The sequence below is a fragment of the Salvelinus fontinalis genome, chromosome 2, assembly GCF_029448725.1.
Source record: "Salvelinus fontinalis isolate EN_2023a chromosome 2, ASM2944872v1, whole genome shotgun sequence".
Lineage (NCBI taxonomy): Eukaryota > Metazoa > Chordata > Actinopteri > Salmoniformes > Salmonidae > Salvelinus > Salvelinus fontinalis.
In genome coordinates this window covers 35,822,418-35,847,618 of record NC_074666.1, presented here as the reverse complement: position 1 = coordinate 35,847,618, position 25,201 = coordinate 35,822,418, and the positions used below count along the sequence as shown (strand labels likewise).

Below are 25,201 nucleotides of genomic sequence, written 5' to 3'. Positions count from 1 at the left end.
AATTTTTTTTACCGTGTTATTGAAACAGTCCAGGGGGCATCAGCTGTGTAGCCGAGTGATCATAGGGTCAAAAGAGCAGCAATAGGTAAGTCAGGGTTCTGTTCGGTAGTCACTACTACGCTAGGCAAGCAGGGGACACAGCGTTCATTAAAGCTAGTGGGCCAGGGCTAGTAGATGGTTCTTCGGCGGCATTGTAACAGAATAGCCTGTTGAGACCACATCTGTCAATCACGTCGGCAGTCAAGTCGTGATGGATCGGCGGGGCTCCGTGTCGACAATAAAGGGTCCAGGCCAATTGGCAAAGGAGGTATTGTAGCCCTAGAATTAGCTGGTATATGGGCCTAGTTCACGGCTAGCTCAAGGCTAGCTGGCGCTTGCTTCGGGAAAGAAGCGTTAGCTAACAGTAGCCACTTGTTTGCAGCTAGCTAGCTGTGATGATCTGGTGTAATGATCCAGAGCGGCAGGAATCCGGTGAAATGGTAGAGAGAAGCAGTCCGATATGCTCTGGGTTGATATCGCGCTGTGCAGACTGGCGGGTGTTGTCCGAGCTAAGGCTGGCTGGTGACCGAGAAAAAGGGTGAAGACCGCTAGCCTTGGCTAACAAAGACTAGTAGCTAGTTAGCTGGCTAGCTCCTGATGGAGGTTCCGCTATAAGGAATAAAAATAGCAGATCCGTACCACATTGGGTGAGGCAGGTTGCAGGAAAGTATAGGCATGGTCCTAGGGCTCAGGTCCTCCGAGAGAAGAGAAAAAAGAGCATACTTAAATTCACACAGGACACCGGATAAGACAGGGGAAATACTCCAGATATAACAGACTGATACTAGCCCCCCGACAGAAACTATTGCTGCATGAATACTGGAGGCTGAGACAGGAGGGGGTCGGGAGAAACTGTGGTCCCGTCCGACGATACCCCCGGACAGGGCCAACCAGGCAGGATATAGCCCCACACACTTTGCCAAAGCACAGTCCCCACACCACTAGAGGGATATTTTCAAACCAAAAACTTACTACCCTGAGATAAGGCCGAGTATAACCCACGAAGATCTCCCCCACGGCACGAACCCGAGGGGGGCGCCAACCCGGACAGGAAGATCACTTCAGTGACTCAATCCACTCAAGTGACGCAACCCTCCTAGGGACGGCATGAAAGAGCACCAGTAAGCCAGTGACTCAGCCCCCGTAATAGGGCTAGAGGCAGAAAATCCCAGTGGAGAGAGTGGAACCGACAAGGCAGAGACGCCAAGGGTGGTTCTTCGCTCCGGTGCCTTTCCATTCACCTTCACACCGCTGGGCCAGACTAAACTCAATCATAGGACCTACTGAAGAGATGAGTCTTCAATAAAGACTTAAAGGTTGAGACCAAGTCTGTCTAACTCACATGGATAGGCAGACCATTCCATAAAAATTGAGCTCTCTAGGAGAAAGCCCTTCCTCCAGCTGTTTGCTTAGAAATTTTAGGGAGGCCTGCGTCTTGTGACCATACCGTACGTGTAGGTATGTACGGCAGGAGCAAATCGGAAAGATAGGTAGGAGCAAGCCCATGTAATGCTTTGTAGGTTAGCAGCAAAACCTTGAAATCAGCCCTAGCCTTAACAGGAAGCCAGTGTAGAGAGGCTGGAGTAATATGATCAAATGTTTTGTTTCTAGTCCAGATTCTAGCAGCTGTGTTTAGCACTAACTGAAGTTTATTTAGTGCTTTATCTGGGTAGCCGGAAAGCAGAGCATTGCAGTAGTCTAATCTAGAAGTGACAAAAGCATGGATACAATTTTCTGCATCATTTTTGGACAGAAAGTTTTTGATTTTTGGAATGTTACGTAGATGGAAAAAAGCTGTCCTGCAAACAGTCTTGATATGTTCATCAAAATAGAGATCAGGGTCCAGAGTAACGCCGAGGTTCTTCACAGTTTTATTTGAGACAACTGTACTATAAGGTCACATGGCAAGACCCATATGCAGACATGGGAGGCAGATGGTTTGAGTCTTTGATATTTATTACAATCCAAGGGGCAGGCAAGAGAATGGTCGTGGACAGGCAAAAGATCAAAACCAGGTAAGAGTCCAGGAGGTACAGCGTAGCAGGCAGGCTTGAGGTCAGGGCAGGCAGAATGGCAAGGCAGGCGGGTTCAGAGTCCAGACCGGCAAGGGTCACAACCCGGAGGACTAACAAAATGGAGAGAAAGGAAAAAGCAGGAGATTGGGAAAACCACGCTGGTTGACTTGACAAACAAGACAAACTGGCAACAGACAAGCAGGGAACACAGGAATAAGTACCCAGGGGCTAATGAAGAAAACAGGTGTCACCTGGAGGTCGGTGAAGGCAATCACAAAGACAGGTGAAACAGATCAGGGTGTGACAGTACAACCATCAAGATTAATTGTCAGCTCCAACAGAAGATCTCTTCGAAAGTTAACATTATGTTTCCGAATGACATCACCAAGAGGTAAAATATATAGTGAAAACAATAGTGGTCCTAAAACAAAACCTTGAGGAACACCGAAATTTACAGTTTATTTGTCAGTAGATAAACCATCCACAGAGACAAACTGATATCTTTGACAGATAAGCTCTACACCAGGCCAGAACTTGTACGTGTAGACCAATTTGGGTTTCCAATCTCTCCAAAAGAATGTGGTGATCGATGGTATCAAAAGCAGCACTAAGGTCTTGGAGCACAAGAACAGATGCAGAGCCTTGGTCTGACGCCATTAAAAGGTCATTTGTTTGTCTTCAGAAAGGCAGTGAGTTGCTGTGCAACAGCTTTCTCAATTTTTTGAAAGGAATGGGAGATTCAAGAGAGGCTTTATTACTGCCAATTTTAGTGAGTTTGGTACACATCCAGTGGATAGGGACATAGGAGGGCCAAGCACAGGAAGCAGTTCTTTCAGTTTTTTTGTTGGAATAGGGTCCAGTATGCAGCTTGGTTTAGAGACTATTTTCATCAATGTGTCAAGAGATATAGTATTAAAAAACTTGAGTGTCTCCCTTGATCCTAGGTCCTGACAGTGTCTTGCAGACTCAGGACAACTGAGCTTTGGAGAAATACACAGATTTAAAGAGGAGATCGTAATTTGCTTTCTCATGGTCTTTTCGTCAAAGAAGTTCATGAATTTATCACTGCTGAAGTGAAAGCCATCCTCTCTTGGGGAATGCTGCTTTTTAGTTAACTTTGCGACAGTATAGAAAATACATTTTGGATTGTTCTTATTCTCCTCAATTAAGTTGGAAAAATAGGATGATCAAGCAGCAGTGAGGGCTCTTCGATACTGCATGGTACTGTCTTTCCAAGCTAATCGGAAGACTTCCAGTTTGGTGTAGCGCCATTTCCGTTCAAATTTTCTGGAAGCTTGCTTCAGGGCTCGGGTATTTTCTGTATACCAGGGAGCTAGTTTCTTATGACAAATGTTTTTTGTTTTTAGTGGTGCGACTGCATCTAGGGTATTACGTAAGGTTAAATTTAGTTCCTCAGTTAGGTGGTTAACTGACTTCTGTACTCTGACGTCCTTGGTTAGGTGGAGGGAGTCTGGAAGGGCGTCTAGGAATCTTTGGTTGTCTGAAAATTTATAGCACAGCTTTTGATGATCCTTGGTTGGGGTCTGAGCAGATTATTTGTTGTGATTGCAAACGTAATAAAATGTTGGTCCGATTGTCCAGGATTATGAGGAAAAACACCACGGAACAAAACTAGGTCCAGAGTATGACTGTGGCAGTGAGTAGGTCCAAAGACATGTTGGACAAGACCCACTGAGTCGATGATGGCTCCGAAAGCCTTTTAGAGTGGGTCTGTTGACTTTTCCATGTGAATATTAAAGTCACCAAATATTGAATATTATCTTCCGTGACTACAAGGTCCGATGGGAATTCAGGGAACTCAGTGAGGAATTCTGTTTTCGGCCCTGGAGGCCTGTAAACACCAGCTATAAAAAGTGATTGAGTAGGCTGCCTAGATTTCATGACTAGAAGACTAGATTTCATGACCCCACCTCTTCAAGGAATACCTAGGATAGGATAAAGCAATCCTTCTGACCCCCCCCCCCCCCTTAAAAGATTTAGATGCACTATTGTAAAGTGGCTGTTCCACTGGATGTCATAAGGTGAATGCACCAATTTGTAAGTCGCTCTGGATAAGAACGTCTGCTAAATGACTTAAATGTAAATGTAAATGTAGAAGCTCCAAATATTTAAATGCAGCCATTTTTTTTGTAAATTGAAATTTGCTATTGTAAATGTTAGCAACACCTCCGCCTTAGCGGGATGCGTGGGGGATATGGTCACTAATGTAACCAGGAGGAGAGGCCTCATTTAACACAGTAAATTCATTAGGCTTAAGCCATGTTTCAGTCAGGCCAATCACATCAAGATTATGATCAGTGATTAGTTAATTGACTATAACTGCCTTGGAAGTGAGGGATTTAACAATAAGTAGCCCTATTTTGAGATGTGAGATATCACAATCTCTTTCAATAATGACAGGAATGGAGGAGGTCTTTTTTCCAGAGAGATTGCTTGAGCGAACACCGCCATGCTTAGTTTTGCCCAACCTAGATCGAGGCACAGACACGGTCTCAATGGGGAGAGCTGAGCTGACAACACTGACTGTGCTACTGGCAGATGCCACTAAGCTGGCAGGCTGGCTAACAGCCTGCTGCCTGGCCTGCACCCTATCTCATTGTGGAGCTAGAGAAGTTAGAGACTGGTCTATGTTCATGGATAAGATGAGAGCACCCCTCCAGCTAGGATGGAGTCCATCACTCCTCAGCAGGCCAGGCTTGGTCCTGTTTGTGGTGGAGTTCCAGAAGGAGGGCCAATTATCTTCCAATTCTATCTTCTGGGAGGAACAGAAAACAGTTTTCAACCAGCGATTGAGTTGTGAGACTCTGCTGTAGAGCTCATCACTCCCCCTAACTGGGAGGGGCCCAGAGACAATTACTCGATACCGACATCTTTCTAGCTGATTTACACGCTGAAGCTATGATGCTCTTGGTGACCTCTGACTGTTTCATCCTAACATCGTTGGTGTCGACGTGGATAACAATATCCCTATATTCTCTACACTCGCCAGTTTTAGCCTTAGCCAGCACCATCTTCAGATTAGCCTTAACGTCGGTAGCCCTGCCCCCTGGTAAACAGTGTATGATCGCTGGATGATTCTTTTTAAGTCTAATACTGCGGGTAATGGAGTCGCCAATGACTAGGGTTTTCAATTTGTCAGAGCTAATGGTGGTAGGCTTCGGTGTCTCAGACCCCGTAACGGGTGGAGAAGAGACCAGAGAAGAAGTATACTACCTGTGGTGTCAAAGGTTGTTGAAAAGTGTATAGCAGAAAAAGTGATTGCCCACCTCAACAATAGCCCCTTCACATTACACTCCATGCAGTTTGGCTTCAGAGCGAAACACTCCACAGAAACGGCCAATTGCTTTCTTCTGGAAAATGTGAAGTCCAAGATGAACAAAGGGGGCGCTGCTGGGGCTGTGTTTCTGGACCTAAGGAAGGCTTTTGATACTGTTAACCATGAGATTCTCATCACAAAATTATCCAAGATCAACTTTTCCCCGATGCCTTGAGATGGATGAAATCATAGCTTGAAGGCAGAACTCAGTGTGTCAGAGTGAGCAATGAGCTGTCACCCACTCTTAGCTATGATTTGGGCGTGCCTCAAGGGTCAATACTGGGGCCCCTCCTGTTCAGCCTGTACATGAATGATCTGCCTTCTGTCTGTACTGGGTCTGAAGTTGAAATGTATGCAGATGATACAGTGATATATGTGCATGCAAAGAGCAAACAACAAGCTGCACAAGAACTCACTACTGTAATGGTCCAGGTTACAAAGTGGCTCAGTGACTCGTGTTTGCATCTCAATGTGAAAAAAACTGTTTGCAAGTTTTTCACAAAGAGGGCAACAGATGCTACTGAGCCAGATGTCTGTGTCAGGGGAGAAGCTCCAGGTGGTATCTGATTTTAAGTACCTTGGCATCATACTTGATTCCAACCTCTGTGAGCATGTGAAAAAGGTAATTCAAATACCCAAATTCAACCTAGCTAATTTCCAATTTATACGAAATTGTTTGACTACAGAGGTAGCAAAACTGTACTTCAAATCTATGATACTCCCCCACTTAACATACTGCTTGATTAGTTGGGCCCAAGCTTGCTGTACAACATTAAAACCTATTCAGTCAGTCTACAAACAGGCTCTCAAAGTGCTTGATAGGAAGCCCAATAGCCATCATCACTGTTACATCCTCAGAAAGCATGAGCTCCTGAGTTGGGAAAATCTTGTGCAATATACCGACGCATGTCTTGTATTCAAGATCCTAAATAACCTGGCTCCCCCTCCACTCAGTATTTTTGTTAAACAGAAAACCCAAACATATGGCAGCAGATCCACAAGGTCTGCCATGAGAGGTGACTGTATAGTTCCCTTAAAGGAAAAGCACCTTTAGTAAATCCGCTTTCTCTGTGAGAGCTTCCCATGTCTGGAATACACTGCCATCAGACACACATAACTGCACCACATATCACACTTTCACAAAATGCATGAAGACATGGCTAAAGGTCAATCAGATTTGTGAACATAATCCCTAGCTGTGTATTGCCGCTTTCCATGTTGTCTGTTCTCTGTAGCTTGTGAGGTGTGGAACCACTTTGTTGCTTTTATGAATTTTGTCTTGCTGCTTTTTGTTCTATGTTGCTCTGTCTGTATGCTATGTCTTGCTTGTCCTATGTTGCTCTGTCTGTATGCTATGTCGCTCTGCGTGTGCTCACTGCTCAATGATTGTCTATATTGTAATTGTTTTTAATAACCTGCCCAGGGACTGCGGTTGAAAATTAGCCAGCTGGCTAAAACCGGCACTTTTACTGAAACGTTGATGTGAACTGTCCCTGTAAAAAATAAATAAACTCAAACATAAACAAGTCCACAAGTTGTGACTGGGAAGCTTCTGGAAGGCTGGCTGGACCAGCAAGGGAGAGTTGAGCATAGTTCAGTGTGTATGTGTGGTGCTCTTTCACTGAGTTGTAAAAGCAAGCGGAGTAGAAATTGGCTGCTATTTAGTTGACTGATGTAGTTGGCAAGGTAACTTCTATTTAACTTAACAAAAAAAACTAGTGTTTATACACAGACTTGAGCTAATATTGTAATTGACATGTAACATTAGCTAATGTTTCATCCATTCTCGACTATGTGTATTGTAATGACATTCTGTGATTGTCATTAGGCCTACACTTGTAGCCTGAATTGATGCATCCACTTTTGGCCACTCACCTCACCTCCACCTTGTCCACCAGCATCTCAGCCACTCATCTTCCCTTGACAAAATGTAAGTGTTCTCCTCAAACCACAATGCAATTTGGGCGTATACCACCCGGTTTCCAGTCAATTGGCACATTTTTCATGGAGCTGACATACAGTAATGTTACATAGTGGTGTATAGTTTTTTGGTCATGTTGTTGTAATTGTGATAGGCGCACGTTTTACCGGTACAGCATACCCTCACTATTTATTTTGCCTGGATGCCGTACCACCTTACTTCCCCACTGATAATATCTTCTTTGTGGTTATTGCCCTCTACTGTCACTAGCAAATAATGCAAGTTTCCCACAATGCTGCTGCAGCATCAGCCCGGAAGTGAGACGTATTGACAATATGGCCACTGATTTCAGAAGGGGGAAATTTTGGATCTAACAGTCCAGTCCCCTCGGTTGCAAATACACCCATTTCAGTTGTCTAGAATCGATGCATGTGAATGAAGGGACTCGGGAATCCACGGGATGTTGTCATTGAGCTGAGGATACATTCAGAGCGTGAAAATCGTCATGTCGTTTTTCAGGAGGAAAGGTAAGGAAGTATGCTAGCCTAGCCAGCTAGCGCAAGCCGAAGGGTGTAAAGAAGAGGCTCGCGGGAGAGGTTGAGAAATGTTCGATGGCTAATGACTGAGATGAGAATGCGCTTGACAGGTCTGTGTCAAGTCAAGGCCTTCGACAAATATCCGTTGGAGAAAAATGTATTTGCTAAATAATCCATCTATCTCTTTCAAATCTGAAGAAATACAGCAAGCAGCCAGATGATCTCAAATCTGTTAGCAAACTAATCCAGTGTTCCTTCTCAATAGCGTTTGCCACTTAAATCGCTAGCTGATGTTCAGACCTAACTAGCATCCATGATCGATCTAAGTTCATTCTTGGACAATGCACATTAGATTGGGTATTAACTAACCACATCGTCGCCTTAAACTTTGTGATGTGTTAGCTAAAAATGCCACATACATTTTTCTTTAGTTTGTCTGTCTTCCATGCCAGTCTGCTATGCCCCATGGATAGCCCATTATTGGACCAAAGGCGCCTAACTTTACTCCTTAGTCCAAGGACCTTACATGTTCTGGTTAAAGCAATAGTGTGCAACTGCAGCCCGCAATTCAGGGCATTCCTGCATGTGGGCATTCCATTTGCACGAAGGCTGCCCCTCGAACATCCTATTGGTTCATGAATGAACCCTCCCTCCCTCCTTTTTGTCCTAGACTTGGCACTATGGTGCCGCTTGCCATGCGGTAGTAGAGAGAACAGTCTATGACTGGGGTGGCTGGGGTCTTTGACAATTTTTAGGGCCTTCCTCTGACACCGCCTGGTGTAGAGGTCCTGGATGGCAGGCAGCTTAGCCCCAGTGATGTACTGGGCTGTACCCACTACCCTCTGTAGTGCCAATAGAAGAAAAACGAGGGGGTGCCTGCAGATGTAGGAATGCCCACATGCAGGAACGCCTGGTTTTAAATGGCAAATTGGCTCTGGAAGCCAAAACAGCCAAATACTCCACCTAAACGTGAATCGATTCTCAATTGCAGTATGGTTCTAGAAGGATAAATCAATTCTCAATTGCAGTATGGTTCTAGAAAGAAATCAATCTTTAAAAATAAATAAATAATTTCACATTTATTTAACTAGGTAGGCTAGTTGAGAACAAGTTCTCATTTACAACTGCGACCTGGCCAAGATAAAGCGAACCAGTGCGACACAAACAACAACACAGTTGCACATGGAATAAACAAACAGACAGTCAATCTACTTCCACATCACATCAAAATAATTTCACAAATACAAAATACACACTTACTGTTTTAACCGGATTTAACACAGTGCAGCCGACAATATTTTTCAGTGACATCACTTTGTGGTGTCAGTCTTCCGTTCACACAGGTGTTCGGAGACGCAGATACCTAATGAGCACTGGTAGTTCACCTGTGTTTTACTTTTTGTCCCCAGTTTTCGATCTTGTCTCATCGCTGCAACGGGCGCGGAAGAGTCAATTTAATGACTGGCGAACGGGATCAGCCTGCAGTCACCTGGCCCGCCACATGGAGTCGCTAGAGTGCAATGAGCCAAGTAATGAACCCGGGTCTGTAGTAATGACCCCGGGTCTGTAGTAACGCCTCTAGCACTGCGACGCAGTGCCTTAGACCGCTGTGCCACTCGGGAGGCCATCCACTCTGTCTTTTGTCTGTGTTCCGTAAACAAGTGCTGTAACATGGAAATATGTCCATGTGGGAACCCTAACCCTATAAAGGTGTGTATCAATTTAAAAGGATTTCTCACCAACATGAAAGATGAGGTCCTTGTGCTTCCAAAACTGTACAGCAAGCAATGTGTGTTAATGTTCAGACCGAGCGCCGCGGCTCTTAACAACTCCCCCCTACAGAAGACGCCTTTGTCCAATGACTCTTGAATCATGATCAAGGGCTATGCCATGCAAAGCAGGACCCGAACTCATGACCTAATGATGCACCTTACCTCAACTTACCTTTCAAGGTGCTTGATAGATGTACTATGCAGAAATTGCTCCTCCATTTCCTGGTTGCTAAAATTCTAATATTTCGCCTAATTTCAGTTTGTGACAAAACAAGCAAATATAGGGTAGAGAATCATTGTACCATCTAAACCTAGAAACCAACTAAACCCATGGAAATAGCACACACAGAACGCTTCTTAGACTTGCTACTGCTTCTTAGACTTGCTTTCTATGTGTGACAGATCTAGAATTTACATTTCAATGTGAATTTGGTCGGATCGCCCAAAAAGTTACATATTGCAGCTTTAAAGGATTGACTTAAGCTAATTGTGTTAAATGTCTCTAGGCTACTCAGTATTTACCTTGGGATTGTGGTCCAAAGAGATTCAAGCAAATATTATTGCATGAAAATTACTAGGCCAAACTATAAACCTTGATTCCTGGGCTAGTAACACACACACACACACTTATCTTGATAGCTACTGTAAAGTATTAGGTCTACAGTGCTGCAAACCATGGATAATATAAATTTATGATGATAACAATCATATTTAGACACCGATTTATATACCAAATGAAATTATAAATGCTCACCATATGATGCCTCTAATGAAAAATCGGTTTCCATCCTTTCCCCTGAGGCCTGCCCTACACAGACCAGCCCCTATCTGCTGACCCACACCACTGACAACTGAAAGAGCCTCAGAAAGACTCCTTGTGTCATGCGCAGAAGGTTCAGTTTCACCACACTATTGTAACCAGGTGATTTCTGTTACTTTATGTAACAGGAGGACTGAAATGTGTAGAAAAACAGGACATTGTTTCGAGACTGTTCACTATGGTGATGAGAGTATTTTGCAGTAACACCATGACAACGAAGTGGGGAAAATGCCTCTGCTGTGACACTCGAGCTGATAGACCAAGGCCACTGCAGTCAATAAACACGCCTTGTAAAATGGCAGCCATGCTTCAATGTGAAGAATAACTCTGTTTTATTCCTTTTAGGAGCCACACACAAGTAGCTTGTTTCTCTCTCTGTATGTTATCTGTGTATGACAGTGTGGATCTGTGCATGAGTGTTTGCTGAACAGACATGGTTATCACTGTCACAGGCATATCTGTTTCCCGACCAGGCCTAGACCGTTATGTAACTGGATAGTTTAGTGAGTGCTTTTTCAGTGACACTGCATCATCCCTATTGCTTTACCCTACAATGACTCCAGGCCCAATATTCCAGTCACTGATCTCCCCCTGTATTGTGAATCAAATGTTAGCACTGTAATTAGAGCAGTCTCTATGTAATTCTTTTTTGACCCACAGCAAAAGGAAAGGAGCCTGAGCAACCAGTTGATGCTAAAGTCAATAGAGGTGGGTACCACACTACTAACTCTCTGAAATGATGAATTGCAGTGATGTGCTGCTGCCACCTGATGTTTCATTTTTGAGAAGCCCTGAAAATAGAGGAAGGCCCTTGTTGAATGTTCTTTGAAAGCAGTGTCTCTTTTAGTTGCAGTGCTCTGTTCACTCACACCTTTTTGAGGGTACCGGTATTTCCCTCTGAGCTTTCTCTTTTTAATCATTCTTCCTAATTATATTTGTATTTATTTCTGTAAATAGTCTGAGAGAATTTATTGATGTAGGTAATAAGACACATCACTGAGTATAGAAAACATTAAGAACATCTGCTCTTTCCATGATTTAGACTGATAAGGTGAATCCAGGTGAAAGCTATGATCCCTTATTGATGTTACCTCTATCAGTGTAGATGAAGGGGAGGAGACAGGTAAAGAAGGATTTTTAAGCCATGAAACAATTGAGACATGGATTGTGCCATTCAGAGGGTGAATGGGCGAGACACAACTCAAGTGCCGTTGAATAGGGTATGGTAGTAGGTGCCAGGTGCACCGGTTTAAGTCACGAACTGCAACGCTGCTGGATTTTTCACGCTCATGAGTTTCCTGTGTGTATCAAGAATGGTCTACCCCCCAAAGGACATCCAGCCAACTTGACCCAACTGTGGGAAGCATTGATGTCAACGTGGGCCTGGATTCCTGTGGAACGCTTTCGACACCTTGTTGAGTCCATGCCCTGATGAATTGAGGCTGTTCTGAGGGCAAAGGGGTGGGTGCAACTCAATATAGGGGGCAAAGGGGTGGGTGAACTCGGTGTATATCAGGCAGTATTTGTATCCGAAGTTGAGACTTGAGTTTAAGAGTTGATAGAGAGATAGCCGTGAAGTATTTTCCCTTTTCAGACAGGCTCACAGTGACCTTTTTAATAAGTTAAAACTCAATAAGTCTCCCACACCCCAGTGTTTCAAAAAGGTCACAGCACCCTCTGAGCTCTAACTGGAGACATTCATGTACTGAATTGCTACAGACTTAAGTTAAATAAGTCGTTTTTCAGGACCATAACAGGTTGTGGGTTTCTGTCATCTAGAAAGTTAAGCCTACATTGACTGTATTGATCAAAGGAATTAAGATACCTATTTTCTTTCAACCATCCTCCTTTCCTCCTCCCCTGTAGCCCCAACAAGCCCCCAGTCCCCCTCCCTGAGTCTCCGGAACCACCATGCCATCCTGGAAGCGGCGGGGCCCAGCCATGTGGCTATCAATGCCATCTCTGCCAATATGGACTCCTTCGCCCGCGGACGCACAGCAATCCTCAAGAAACAGCCCATCCACATGGAGGCTGCACACTTTGGGGATCTGGGTATGTATCTCCAGTCCTCCATTGATTTGTCTTAGTTTTCATGGCATGTATTAACAAGTGTTTCAGAGTAGCAGTTCTGATCTAGGATTAGGTCATTATGATTGAAAAGGCTAAACTGATCCTAGATCGGTGATTTAGATTGATTTGAATGGATGAGCTCTTTCGCTTTAAATTCTGTCCTTTTGACTCGATTGTGTGTGACCATATATGAGTGAGTTGATACAAAATGATAATGGTGGCTAGTGGACATGGTGCTGGTGTGTTTAACTGCCAACAGGCCAGGCTAATCCTGCAACGCGCTCTCTCCAGCTTCATGCATGGGTTAGCCTTTTGGCCAACCAGCACGCTACCAGCAACGCTTTTTAGTATGATGCATCAGTATGGCTCAGAGGTTTTCCTGAGTGAACACATGGCCTGGTAAAACTCCTGGTCCTACTTATAATGTATGTGTCGTACTGAGAAGCTTGCTGTGCCCTAAGTACGATACATAAGAACTCCCTAAATCGTCTTCCCTCTGAAGATGTAGGCTATTTAAATCAAGCAGTTCATTAGTGGGGGGATATCAGGAGCTTGTTTTATAGTGCTACAGCAGCCAGCTACACCAGTATTGTTTATGACATGGTGAGAAGCAACACCTGCTGGGACAGGTACTTTAGTTACTGGTGAGTCAGAGGGAGGGGGTGGTTGAACCAGTGGTGCGTCTTTGAGGCCTGCCCTGGGAATGCAGTAGAGTAAGGTGACTATACTACAGTGCATTCTGAAACTATTTAGTATAAGGCTGTAATGTAACAAAATGCTGAAAAAGTCAAGGTGTCTGAATACTTTCCGAATTCAGTGTATACTGCACTGACTGGACCCCAGACAGGACTAAGCGGGCGTGAGCTCCTGTACAGGAGAGATGGAGAGAGGGAGACACGGAGCAAGAGAGGGAGACACGGAGCAAGAGAGGGGGGCACGGGAGAGGGGGGCACGGGCGCGAGCGAGAGCTAAGCTTCCGGCTCAGTCACCCGTGGCTGCCTGCCAACTCTGGAGCTGATACCAGGAACACACAACACTTATCACAAAACACCTCAGTCAGCTCGCTGTTTAGTGCTCCAACTTTAGTCCATTATGTAATTGGAGGCCCCCAGCCAGGCTTCAGCCAGTCATTCATATGGCCTCTCTGGTCATGTGACCCAGGAACTTTTATAAGTATTCTCTTTTGTTATTGATTGTGTATGGTTTTATTCAGAATGCTGTGGTTGTTTAGGCCGGGTTACTGTTAAAGACTTTGTGAGAACTGCTGATGTAAAAAGGTCTTTATAATGACATTTGATTGATTGGTTGATTGTGTCTTTCAGGGAGGTCCAGTGTTATTATACTGTATGGTTGTGTGTTTCAGGGCGCTCTAGTGTGAACTACCTGGCCTCTGAGACTCGTTCGCGCCTGTCTAAGACGGTGGATCAGATTCTGCGGGACAATGTGGCCATGCCCTACTACATCCAGTTCCAGGAGGCCCGTGGGGCTGACCACCTGGTCTGCTTCTGGCTGGAGGCAGAGAGCTTTCGCTCCACCAGCTGGTCTCGGGTCCGGGCCCACAGCCTCAACTCAGTCAAGCACAGCTCCCTGGCCGAGCCCGCTTCCACCCCCGTCTCCCCCGACCCCTCATCCAACTCAGACATGGACCTACCCTCCATCCCCAGGCCTTCCTCCTCACGCCCCCTTACCCCCAGCCCCCAGCACGCTAACAGTAACAGTAGTGAAGGCCCCATGGCGCAGCTCGTCCACAGGGACTCCTTCAGCTCTGTGGTGGACCAGAGGCCTGGCACTCCCAGCAGGGCAGACACCCCCACCAGACAGCCCTCCCACAGGACAGGGACGTCATTCAAGCTGCAGTCCACCAACGCCCTCAAGGAGCTCTCAGACAAGCTCATGAAGAGTACGTTTGACTGGTCGTAATTGTAAAGAATCTGTTCATAATTTACTTGCATAGATACATATTAAGTAAGTAGCCTGGAGTCTCTTCGAGCCGACTGGTGATGCATGTTTCAGAGACTCTATGGCTGTACTCAAAATCCTTTTGTGTGTTGGGCTTATCATTTATTTATAGGCCTGTATAACTCACTGACTAGAGAAGGCTTGTATTTTCACTATATTTGTTCTTATCTCCACCGTGTGAAACAACTGGCTGTCAGAATAATGATGTTAATTTGTTTTAATTTCACATTGGAGGTAACAATATCTGAGTTGAACACAGTTTATGACGTGTGGCCGGCTGTTTAACATCTTCTGCTGTGTGTTGTAGGTATAGAGAGAGATGCAGTGAACATCTTCACCAAGTACATCTCTCCAGACGCTGCTAGGCCCATCCCCATCACAGAACAGCTCAGAAACGACATAGTTGGTAAGAAATGAGTCCTGATTGCCACCAATTTGCCGTTAGTATGGGACTTTGACTCTAAGACACTGCAGTCACTGTATGAGTACTAACAGTCACTGTGAGTATTGTATCAGAACTTTGTGAGTACTGTATGCATTCCTAAGAATGTTAGACCTAGTAAGAATGTTGCAACCAACGTTAAAGATCAAATCCGCTGTAATCATCTCAGTATATTTAGCTAGGTTTTGGGATAACTATTTTGTGGATGATTGATAATCGGTTGTGTGATTGTGACCGTTTTTTGTCCTTTTTTCCATTTTTGACAGCTAAAATCTGTGGGGAGGATGGACTGGTGGACCCAAACTGTTTCGTCATTGCACAGTCTGTCGTCTTCGCCATCATGGGACAACAGTATGTTTTTTTTTCTTTTTTCTCCAATCTTCCTGTTCTCGTATCCATTGAAAGATTTATTTATTCAATTAGTTAATGTTAAGTGCCAGTGTTTTTCTTTAAAGGTCTCATGATTTTTCTCCTAGGATGAAAGTTTTACCGCTGTTCTGTTATACACTAATCACTCCTATATCATAAATGTAAATGTGACCATATACAGTTGAAGTTGGAAGTTTACATACATTTAGGTTGGAGTTATTAAAACTCATTTTTCAACCACTCCACAAATTTCTTGTTAACAGACTATAGTTTTGGCAATCTACTTTGTGCATGACACAAGTCTTATGACACAAGTCTTTTTTCCAACAATTGTTTACAGACTGATTATTTCACTTATAATTCACTGTATCACAATTCCAGTGGGTCAGAAGTTTACATACACTAAGTTGACTGTGCCTTTAAACAGCTTGGAAAGTTCCAGAAAATGATGTCATGGCTTTAGAAGCTTCCAATTGACTCAAATGATGTCAATTAGCCTATCGGAGGTGTACCTGTGGATGTATTTCAAGGCATATCTTCAAACTCAGTGCCTCTTTGCTTGACATCATGGGGAAATAAATACTTATTTTCCACCATAATTTGCAAATAAATTCATTAAAAATCCTAAAATGTGATTTTCTGGATTTTTTTTCTCCTTTTGTCTGTCATAGTTGAAGTGTACCCATGATGAAAATTACAGACCTCTCTCATATTTTTAAGTGGGAGAACTTGCACAATTGGTGGCTGACTAAATACTTTTTTGCCCCATTGTATGTAACCTTCTGACCCACTGGGAATGTGATGAAAGAAATAAAAGCTGAAATAAATCATTCTCTCTACTATTATTCTGACATTTCACATTCTTAAAATAAAGTGGTGATCCTAACTAACCTAAGACAGAGAATTTTTACTAGGATTAAATGTCAGGAATTGTGAAAAACGGAGTTTAAATGTAGTTGGCTGAGGTGTATGTAAACGTCTGACTTCAACTGTATAATCTGTATTTTCCAGGCACTTTAGTGAATTCTTGCGCAGCCATCATTTCTGTAAGTACCAGATCGAAGTGTTGACAAGTGGCTCTGTGTTCCTGGCAGACATCTTATTCTGTGAGTCGGCCCTCTTCTACTTCTCTGAGGTAAGAGCAACACAACTGATGTTACTGTTGTTCGCCATTAAATATACACAGCCACAGTTTATCAAGTTCATTCATAGGTGTTTTACTCATTAGTGGTACTGGTGTTCTTTGTTTCTCTTCTGTTATTCTCTGTTCTGTTCTACATTAGTGTCACATGGTAGGTGTTAATAGAAGTGTCGTTGGTAATAAAGCTAGTATGTTGTGTGTCTCCCCAGTACATGGAAAAGGAGGACGCTGTGAATGTCCTGCAATTCTGGCTGGCAGCAGATAACTTCCAGGACCAGCTGTCTGCTAAGGCTGGCCAGTACGACGGCCTGGAGGCCCAGAACGACGCCATGATCCTTTACGACAAGTAACAGCTCACACACATCTCCCCGAATAGGGATCTAGCGTTTGTCTGCCGATCGTTCAGCGCGCTGTGTTTGGGAGACCACCCGCTGTAGACATCTGACTGACGACATTTTCACACTATTCTACATGCAAAATCGATACATGCTTGGTTTGCAAATTGCGGCCGGCACTCTGTTCAGAGGTGTTAAGTACTCTAGGCCAGTAAACGCTATTGGTATAGACATCTATTTACACTATATTTGCCTTCACTACCTTTTCCTTCACACTACCTTTTCCTTCACACTACCTAGGCCTTCACACTATCTTAGAAAAGGAACAGTTTGGAGATTATATGGCAATTATTTGACCAAAGGTGAGAACACAACAGTTCACCTGACAAGACTGAATCCAAACATTTCAACATTACACTGTTGTACTGTTTTACATTTTATTGTACTTTTTGTCACATTTGTTTGATAATGAGATCTGAAAATACTCTGGAAACATTCAGTAACATAACAATATTCTAGGGAAATGTGGGGTAGGTGCAACATAAGATAAACAATTACAAGGGTTTGAGTGAGAGGACTAACTGGTGTCTCCAAGCACATTTCCTAAATAATTTCAATGCAGTTTTATGACTCAAAGAAGGGTCTTCGACTATAAGGTGATTTTAAAAACATATATTTTTAGCTCTCCTAGCTGTGCCGTTGAGGAGCTAGAGCAACTTGTAACTGTTTTGTTTGGAACACAACCCTGCATCCACGCCATCACACAATTACTGTTGGTTACTCAATCCAAAAATTGTCCATTTATAAATTGTAATCTGGGTCAGGTGGGCATCATTTGAAAGCCTGTTCTATTGCTAGCATGACTAGCTAAGTTATAAAATAACGAACTTCATGTCACGCGAGGTGCTCAAGTTCAGAATGGCTGTCAGTCAAAACCCATACAGTGCTTTGAAGCACAGAGCCTAAGTTCTGACGTATTGTATAGCAAAACTTTGACAGCTACTGCGTTCCAATGTGTTTATTGCTGCCCAAGTCTTACATTTTCAGCTGTATATTGGTATGAGTGTAAAGGACTACCACCTCCACATTACTCAGCATGGCTTGTTTATTTGAGCACCAGTTTAATAATGATCTCATCTGTTTCCTCCCCAGGTATTTCTCACTCCAAGCCACCAACCCGCTGGGTTTCGATGACTCTGTGCGGATGGAGATAGAGTCTAATATCTGCAGGGAGGGAGGTCCTCTACCTGACTGCTTCACCACTCCTCTCAGACAGGCCTGGACCACCATGGAAAAGGTGAGGGGTCGTAGGTCACCCAGTTACCTGGGCCAAATACATATGTCAACATATAGGAAACACCGGGGTCACTGCAAACTCACCAGGACTTCAGCTAGAAAAACAAAAATTACATGTCAAATGTATTTACATTTGGGAACTCCTTTAGATTGAAACCATGAGGCTTAGATGACCAATGACAGGCCTTTGGGGTTATTGAAGGTAGTTGTACCAGAGCCATAGATACAGTGCATTCGTAAAGTATTCAGACCCCTTCCCTTTTTCCACATTTTGTTACGTTACAGCCTTATTCTAAAATGGATAAAATTATATTTTTTCCTCATCAATCTACACACAATGCCCCATTTTATTTAAAAAAAACTAAAAGACCTTGTTTACATAAGTATTCAGACCCTTTGCTATGAGACTCGAAATTTAGCTCCGGTGTATCCTGTTTCCATTGATCATCCTTGAGATGTTTCTACTACTTGATTGGAGTCCAGCTGTGGTAAATTCAATTGATTGGACATGATTTGTTTAAGGCACACACCTGTCTATATAAGGTCCCACAGTTGACAGTGCATGTCAGAGCAAAAACCAAGCCATGAGTACGAAGGAATTGTTCGTAGATTGTGTCAAGGCACAGATCTGGGGAAGGGAACCAAAAATGTCGGCAGCATTTAATGTCCCCAAGAACACAGTGGCCTCCATCATTTTTTATATTGAAGTAGTTTAGAACCACCAACACGCTTCCTAGAGCTGGCCTTCGGGCCAAACTGAGCAATCGTGGAAGAATGGCCTCGGTCAGGGAGGTGACCAAGAGCCTGATGGTCAGAGCTCTAGAGTTCCTCTAGAAGGACAATCTAGAAGGAGAACCTTCTAGAAGGACAATCATCTCTGCAGCACTCTACCAATTAGGCCTTTATGGTAAAGTGGCCAGATGGAAGCTACTTCTCAGTAAAAGGCACATGACAGCCATGAGAAACAAGAAGATTATCTGGTCTGATGAACCAAGATTGAACTCTTTAGCCTGAATGACAAGTGTCATGTCTGGAAGAAATCTGGCACCATCCCTACGGTGAATCATAGTGGTGTCAGCATCGTGCTGTGGGGATGTTTTACAGCGGCAGGGACTGGGAGACTAGCCAGGATCGAGTGAAAGATGAACAGAGCAAAGTACAAAGAGATCCTTGATGAAAACCTGTTCCATAGCGCTCAGGACCTCAGACTGGGGTGAAGGTTCACCTTTCAACAGGACAATGACCCTAAGCCCACAGCCAAGACAACGCAGGAGTGGCTTCGGTACAAGTCTCTTAATGTCTTTGAGTGGCCCAGCCAGAGCTGTGCAGCGACGCTCCCCATCCAACCTGACAGAGCTTGAGAGGATCTGCAGGGAAGAATGGGAGAAACTCAACAAATACAGGTGTGCCAAGCTTATAACGTCATACCCAAGAAGACTCGAGGCTGTAATAGCTGACAAAGGTGTTTTAACAAAGTGCTGAGAAAAGGTTCTGAATACTTATGTAAATGTGATATTCCAGTTTATATGTTTTTTTATATACATTCGCAAACATTTCTAAACCTTTTTTTGCTTTGTCATTATGGGGTATTGTGTTAAAGCTTGAGGGGGGAAAAATACAATTTCATCAATTTTTGAATAAGGCTGTAACGTAACAAAATGTGGAAAAAGGGGTCTGAATACTAAACGAATGCACTGTATGTCTCAGTGGTACGACTTTGTTGCCAAGGCTAGGGATGATGTTGAAACACTTCCTCAGGCTCTGGAGAAAACTGAAGACCTTTGACTGAAAGGCATTTTGAAGTTTAGCTTTGTTAATGTCATTTTTCTTCTCGCAGGTCTACATGCCAGGCTTTCTGTCGAGTAACCTTTACTACAAGTATCTGAGTGACCTTATCAACTCTGTCCGAGCGGATGAGTTTGTCTTGGCTAGCACTCCCGGTCAAGGCATGGCCTCTGACCTTGACCGCAGCACCAACGCCACTGAGGGGTCTCAAGCCCAGGTAGATAACCCCACACCTGACCTGCTCACCACCTGTACTTTCACTTTAGCTCTACTGGAATTTTCCTCTTCATCAGAAGTTTGTCTAAGTGCACTCAAATCAATTATGTTCAACAGCAGTAGCACTCATACCTTTTGTTCAATAGTCAGTGGGTATTAATGTGTTTACTTAACATAAATAGATTGATTCTCCCTCTAGTTCTGCTCTAAATGTGCAAATCATTATATATTTTTTCGTTTACAGCAAGGTACCAAAAAGGTGGCAGCAATAAAAATCTTGAAAAACTTTGACGAAGCAATAACAGTGGACATAGCCAGCCTGGACCCAGAGTCCCTGTACCAGCGCCCCTATGCTGGGTGAGTTTCTGCATAGCCTACTCAGGCCTCCTTAGTTATTCATTCTCACCACTCCAAGTACAGTCACCTCAAATGGCTCTGTAAACGACATTACTATTTCAAATATTTGATTTGGGTTTTCATGTTTCTCTACTGGACAAAATGAGTGAAAATTGTTTTTATAATCGTGCAAAATTTCCTCCATAGCTACCCTTCAACTGCCCTGATTTTACTACTGTATTTTCCCCAAGCGAGTTCTTTGATGCTAGCTAAGTAGGCCAGTGTGTAATGACCATTGAAGTGACTAAACTGCTCCAAATACATATTTTCAAAGACAGCCATGCAGTCCTCGGTGACATGGCAGATTTGTAGGTCATCCCCATTACATTACAATCAGCTCTGATAGCAGTCTAATGGCCCAACACAGGCTGATATAGGATATTTGTGCGGCCTTAGACAGCCCCGGTAGTGTCCCAGTTGCAGTAAGAGATTAGCTTGGTCTCAGATCTGTTTGTGCTGGGACCAAATGACTATGACTATTAGGAGTTGGCCATACAACACAAACTGATATGGGACCAGGCTAGTAACAGTGCTGTCTCCATTAACATCCTATATGTATGACTTCATTGGCTATGTTCCCCTCACTGTTCAGAAGAATGACGTTTGGGAAAGTCAACGAGCTGGGCCAGTTTATCAGGGAGGCCGAACCAGAACCGGATGTGAAGAAATCCAAAGGTAACAGGCAAACACTAATGTAGCAATTATTTATAGGCTATAGAGTTCCTTCAGAAAGTGTTCATACCCCTTGACTCATTCCACATTTTGTTGTTACAGCCTGAATTCAAAATTGACAAAATGATTACTCTACCGTGAAGCATGGTGGTGGCAGCATCATGCTATGGGTATGCTTTTCAGTGGCAGGGACTGGGAGACTGCTAAGAATAGAGGGAACAATGAATAGAGCCAAATACAGGCAAATCCTTGATGAGATCCTGCTTCAGAGTGCAAAAGTCCTTAGACTGAGGCGAATATTTATGATCCAACAGAACAAGGACACCAAGCATACAACCAAAGCAACCCTGCAATGGCTTCAGAACAAGAATGTGAAAGACCTTGAGTGGCCCAGCCAAAGCCCAGACTTGAATCCCATTGAAAATCTGTTGCTGTTCACTGCTGCTCCCCACCTAACTTAACAGAGCTTGAGAATTATCTGCAAGGAAGAATTGGAGAAAATCCCCAAATCCAGATGTGTAAAGCTGATAGACATGCCCAAGATGACTCAAAGCTGTAATCACCACCAAAGGTGCTTATACAAAGTATTGACTCAGAGGTGTGAATACTTGTGTAAATGAGATATTTCTGTATTTTTTAAATTCTAAAAATGTATCCACTTTGTCATATGGGGTATTCTGTTTAGATGGGTGAGAAAAATAATCCATTTTGAATTCAGGCTGTAACACAACAAAATGTGGAATGAGTCAAGGGGTATGAATACTTTCTGAAGGCACACATCTGTCAGCGACAGGTGTGGCTGAAATAGTAGAATCCAATAATTTGAAGGGGTGTCACGGAAACTGTTGAGCGTGAAAACTCCAGCAGCGTTGCAGTTCTTGACACAGACTGGTGCGTCTGGCAGCTACTACCATTCAAAGGCAGAAATATTTTGTCTTGCCCATTCACCCTCTGAATGGCACACATACAAAATCCATGTCTCAATTGTCTCAGGGCTTAAAAATCCTTCTTTAACCTGCCTCCTCCCCTTCATCTACACTGATTGAAGTGGATTTAACAAGTGACCTCAATAAGGGATCAAAGCTTTCACCTGCGTTCACCTGGTCAGTCTGTCATGGAAAGAGCCGGTGTCCTTAATGTTTCGTGTATATATATATGCCTGTCTCGCTCACTCGTAGCTCTTTCTCTCTACTGTTCATTGTTGCTTGTATGATTTTGGTGCCATGTCACTTTGGCATCCATGGTGTGGGTATTGCCTCCTTCTTTTCCTAACCCCAATCAGAGAGTGGGTTGAAATTTGCGAGGCACCCCCAAATAAAACCCAAGGTGCTTTTAGATCTTATAAAAGACTATACAGTAAAACATGAATCTGTTATTTAGGATTTCTTAGAAGAGAACTTTGTCTGAGAAAAGAGGAAATAGATATAAGCCCTGGACTAAACTTGTACTGTATATGTAAAACACATTTTCTTACTAGATTTCATGGCTCAAATCACAAACTTGCTTTTCCAGCCCTCGGTTTCCTCCAAATGCATACATCACATACTAAGATAATTCTGTTCTGTGATATATTTTTCATGTACCTCGTATGTCCAGTAGCTTACAGAGGAGCAATAGATAAGAGGCTCGTCCTCGTGACTATTGCCCTATTTTCCCTCTCTCCTCACAGGTTCCATGCTCTCTCTAGCCATGAAGAAACTTGTTCAAGGCAACTCTGATGAGGTATGTAAAACAACAAAACAAGCTCCTCTGGTGTTGAATCTGTTTGAACTAACAAACACTAGGTTTGATGAACACTTTGAATCGTAACGTGTGTGTTTAGGCCCAGGAGGAGATGGCCTGGAAGATCGCTAAGATGATCGTCAATGACGTCGTACACCAGGCGCACCACGACAGTCCTGGCGAATCCACCAAGGTAAGTCAGTCTGCCTCAATCTACAACATGGTGGACTCTTGATAAATACACTGCACATTGGATAAGTACAAACTCTTGAGTGCATTGAAGACAATTCGCCAAGCCCAATTTCTATAAATGCCTTGTAATTGTTATGGATATCTGTATGCTCTGGTTTCCTATTTATGACAGTCCAAAGCCATTGCATTTATCTGCCACTGTAGTCAGCTATATAAAATAACTCCTCACCCGTGACACGTTTACTGTTGTATGATGATTGACAATGAAACATGGACAATCTCTCTCCCCAGTTATGAGCCTCCCGTGGAGAACCAAAGCATTGTCACTCCCCTCGTCCCTCACCCTATAGAGCCAGACTGACAGACAGACACGTCCCCTAGTCCAGTGATGAACTGTACACTGGAATTACCTTAAGATGAAACGCATCAATAGAGATCAAAGAACAAATGCATTCCATGATCTCCTGCATTAACTTGTACCGGTGTGTGTGTGTGACTATATGTGCGTGAGCGGAAAAACTTGAAGTATATCATCCATCCATCCTTCCAACTGTTCGTAACACTATGAAGGCATCGCTGAACAAATGAAGAGGAAAAAGAAAAACAAAGCAGTGGCACAAAGAGTACCAGACTTCCTTCCAGAACAAATTCCCTAGGGAAGGAGAGATGACAAGCTATGACACAAAATGGGGCTGAACGGGAGCTGTCAGAAGAAGCAGCACTTCAGAAAGCATCGGCCCTGCCGTGGTTACCTCTGTTACTATGCCATCCAATAGGGAGCCTGCAGGGACCTGAAGCATCCTTCATAAAGCGATCACTAAGAAGATTAGGTTGTCCACTCCTCTCTTGATTCCTGCACATCGTCTCTCCTTACACCACCACCACCTCTTGCCCTTATGCCCATTCCTTATTTTTTGTTTTTAATGAAATTGCTTTGAAAGGGGTCAGAGTGACACGTACAAGTTTAAGATGGAATTCACCAGTAGGTGCTTTGTAAAGTTTTTATTTGTGGCTGATGCATAGCCTGCTAATATTCCTGGGCCCTCCTGGAGTATTGTGGCGGTGGGGTGGGTTACTATGATGATAGGTTGAGTTGTCTTGCCCTCCTGGCTGTGCCCGAATGTACTGTAGAGGGCGGGTCAGACATGGTACAGTGAAACTGGAATGGACCATATTGATTTCCCGGTCTAGCTAACCACATGTATCTCTAGCTCTGGCTCCTTGTCCATGTCATTACAGAGCATCGACAAATGCAGAAATACTCCTTGTTGTGGACTGAAGAAGTTCTACAGTTGCAAAGAAAGAGCAACTCCGTGCTACTCAATATAATTTTATACATATTTAGAATTCTCTTTAACCCCAATATATTCATGTTAGTTATTTTTTATGGTGATTGTTGACCTTTTCTTTTTTTTATATGTACTGTCAAAAGCAATGTCTAAGCAAATCTCAATTACAAATGTTCAATTGAAAAGTCTACTCTTTGAATATAATGTTAATATTGTTATGATTTGAACCTCATTGAGATGTGTGGAAAAGAAAGACTCTCTTGGTACTATGTACCACTAATATTGTTTTTCTGACATATGTGTACTTAATCTATAATATATTTAAATTGTGTTGGATTTATATATATATATATATATATATATATAAGTTTTTACTTTTATTTGGCAGAGTACTAGAAGGAACAGAAGTGCTACCACTGATGAAAAATGATTGAATTCCTCTTTGCACGAAATGCAAATCTTGTTTTCCACCAAACATGGGGATTGATTTGGCTCCATTTCAGCTTGTTGGCGGATGTTAGTTTGTGGCCAACATGTTCTTAATTGCACTTGGGTATTTAACCTCTAGCATTGCAAGATAATGATGCAATCTGTAATTCAGCAAATTAGTGCTCATCCCAGTGCAGTGTTTCAAGTGTGTGGTTGGCTTTTGAATAAGTTCATAGAGATGCTGCAGTTTTGTGCATCAACATTGTTTTATCCCCATTTTGTTGTACAGTATGAAATACTTTATTGTAAATATTTTATGGCTATCGTACAATAAAACTTTTCTGCCTATTTGTAGCTAAAGTCGTTTTAAAACAGCAAAATGCGATTTCTCTTGTTGCAATGCCGTTTAACCAGTGGGGGGCAATGTGGACTATTGTAACCTCAATGA

General features: G+C 43.3%; 1 protein-coding gene across 2 annotated transcripts; it reads left to right on the top strand.

The window, feature by feature from the left end:
- Positions 1 to 7,610: 7,610 nt before the first annotated feature.
- Positions 7,611 to 25,101, top strand: LOC129817701 (A-kinase anchor protein 10, mitochondrial-like). 2 transcript variants are annotated; one of them, XM_055873206.1, is made up of 15 exons: positions 7,611 to 7,839; positions 11,101 to 11,148; positions 12,307 to 12,492; positions 13,874 to 14,410; positions 14,777 to 14,875; positions 15,178 to 15,262; positions 16,292 to 16,415; positions 16,631 to 16,767; positions 17,909 to 18,053; positions 19,890 to 20,054; positions 20,298 to 20,410; positions 21,045 to 21,124; positions 22,791 to 22,843; positions 22,944 to 23,036; positions 23,327 to 25,101. In XM_055873206.1, the coding sequence occupies exons 1-15, from the start codon at positions 7,818 to 7,820 to the stop codon at positions 23,330 to 23,332; spliced, it is 1,893 nt and encodes a 630-aa protein (XP_055729181.1). In that variant the 5' UTR covers positions 7,611 to 7,817; the 3' UTR covers positions 23,333 to 25,101. The 2 variants fall into 2 exon arrangements, with proteins under 2 accessions (XP_055729181.1, XP_055729172.1); XM_055873197.1 differs by having other exon boundaries at positions 7,612 to 7,839; positions 21,042 to 21,124.
- Positions 25,102 to 25,201: the final 100 nt, after the last annotated feature.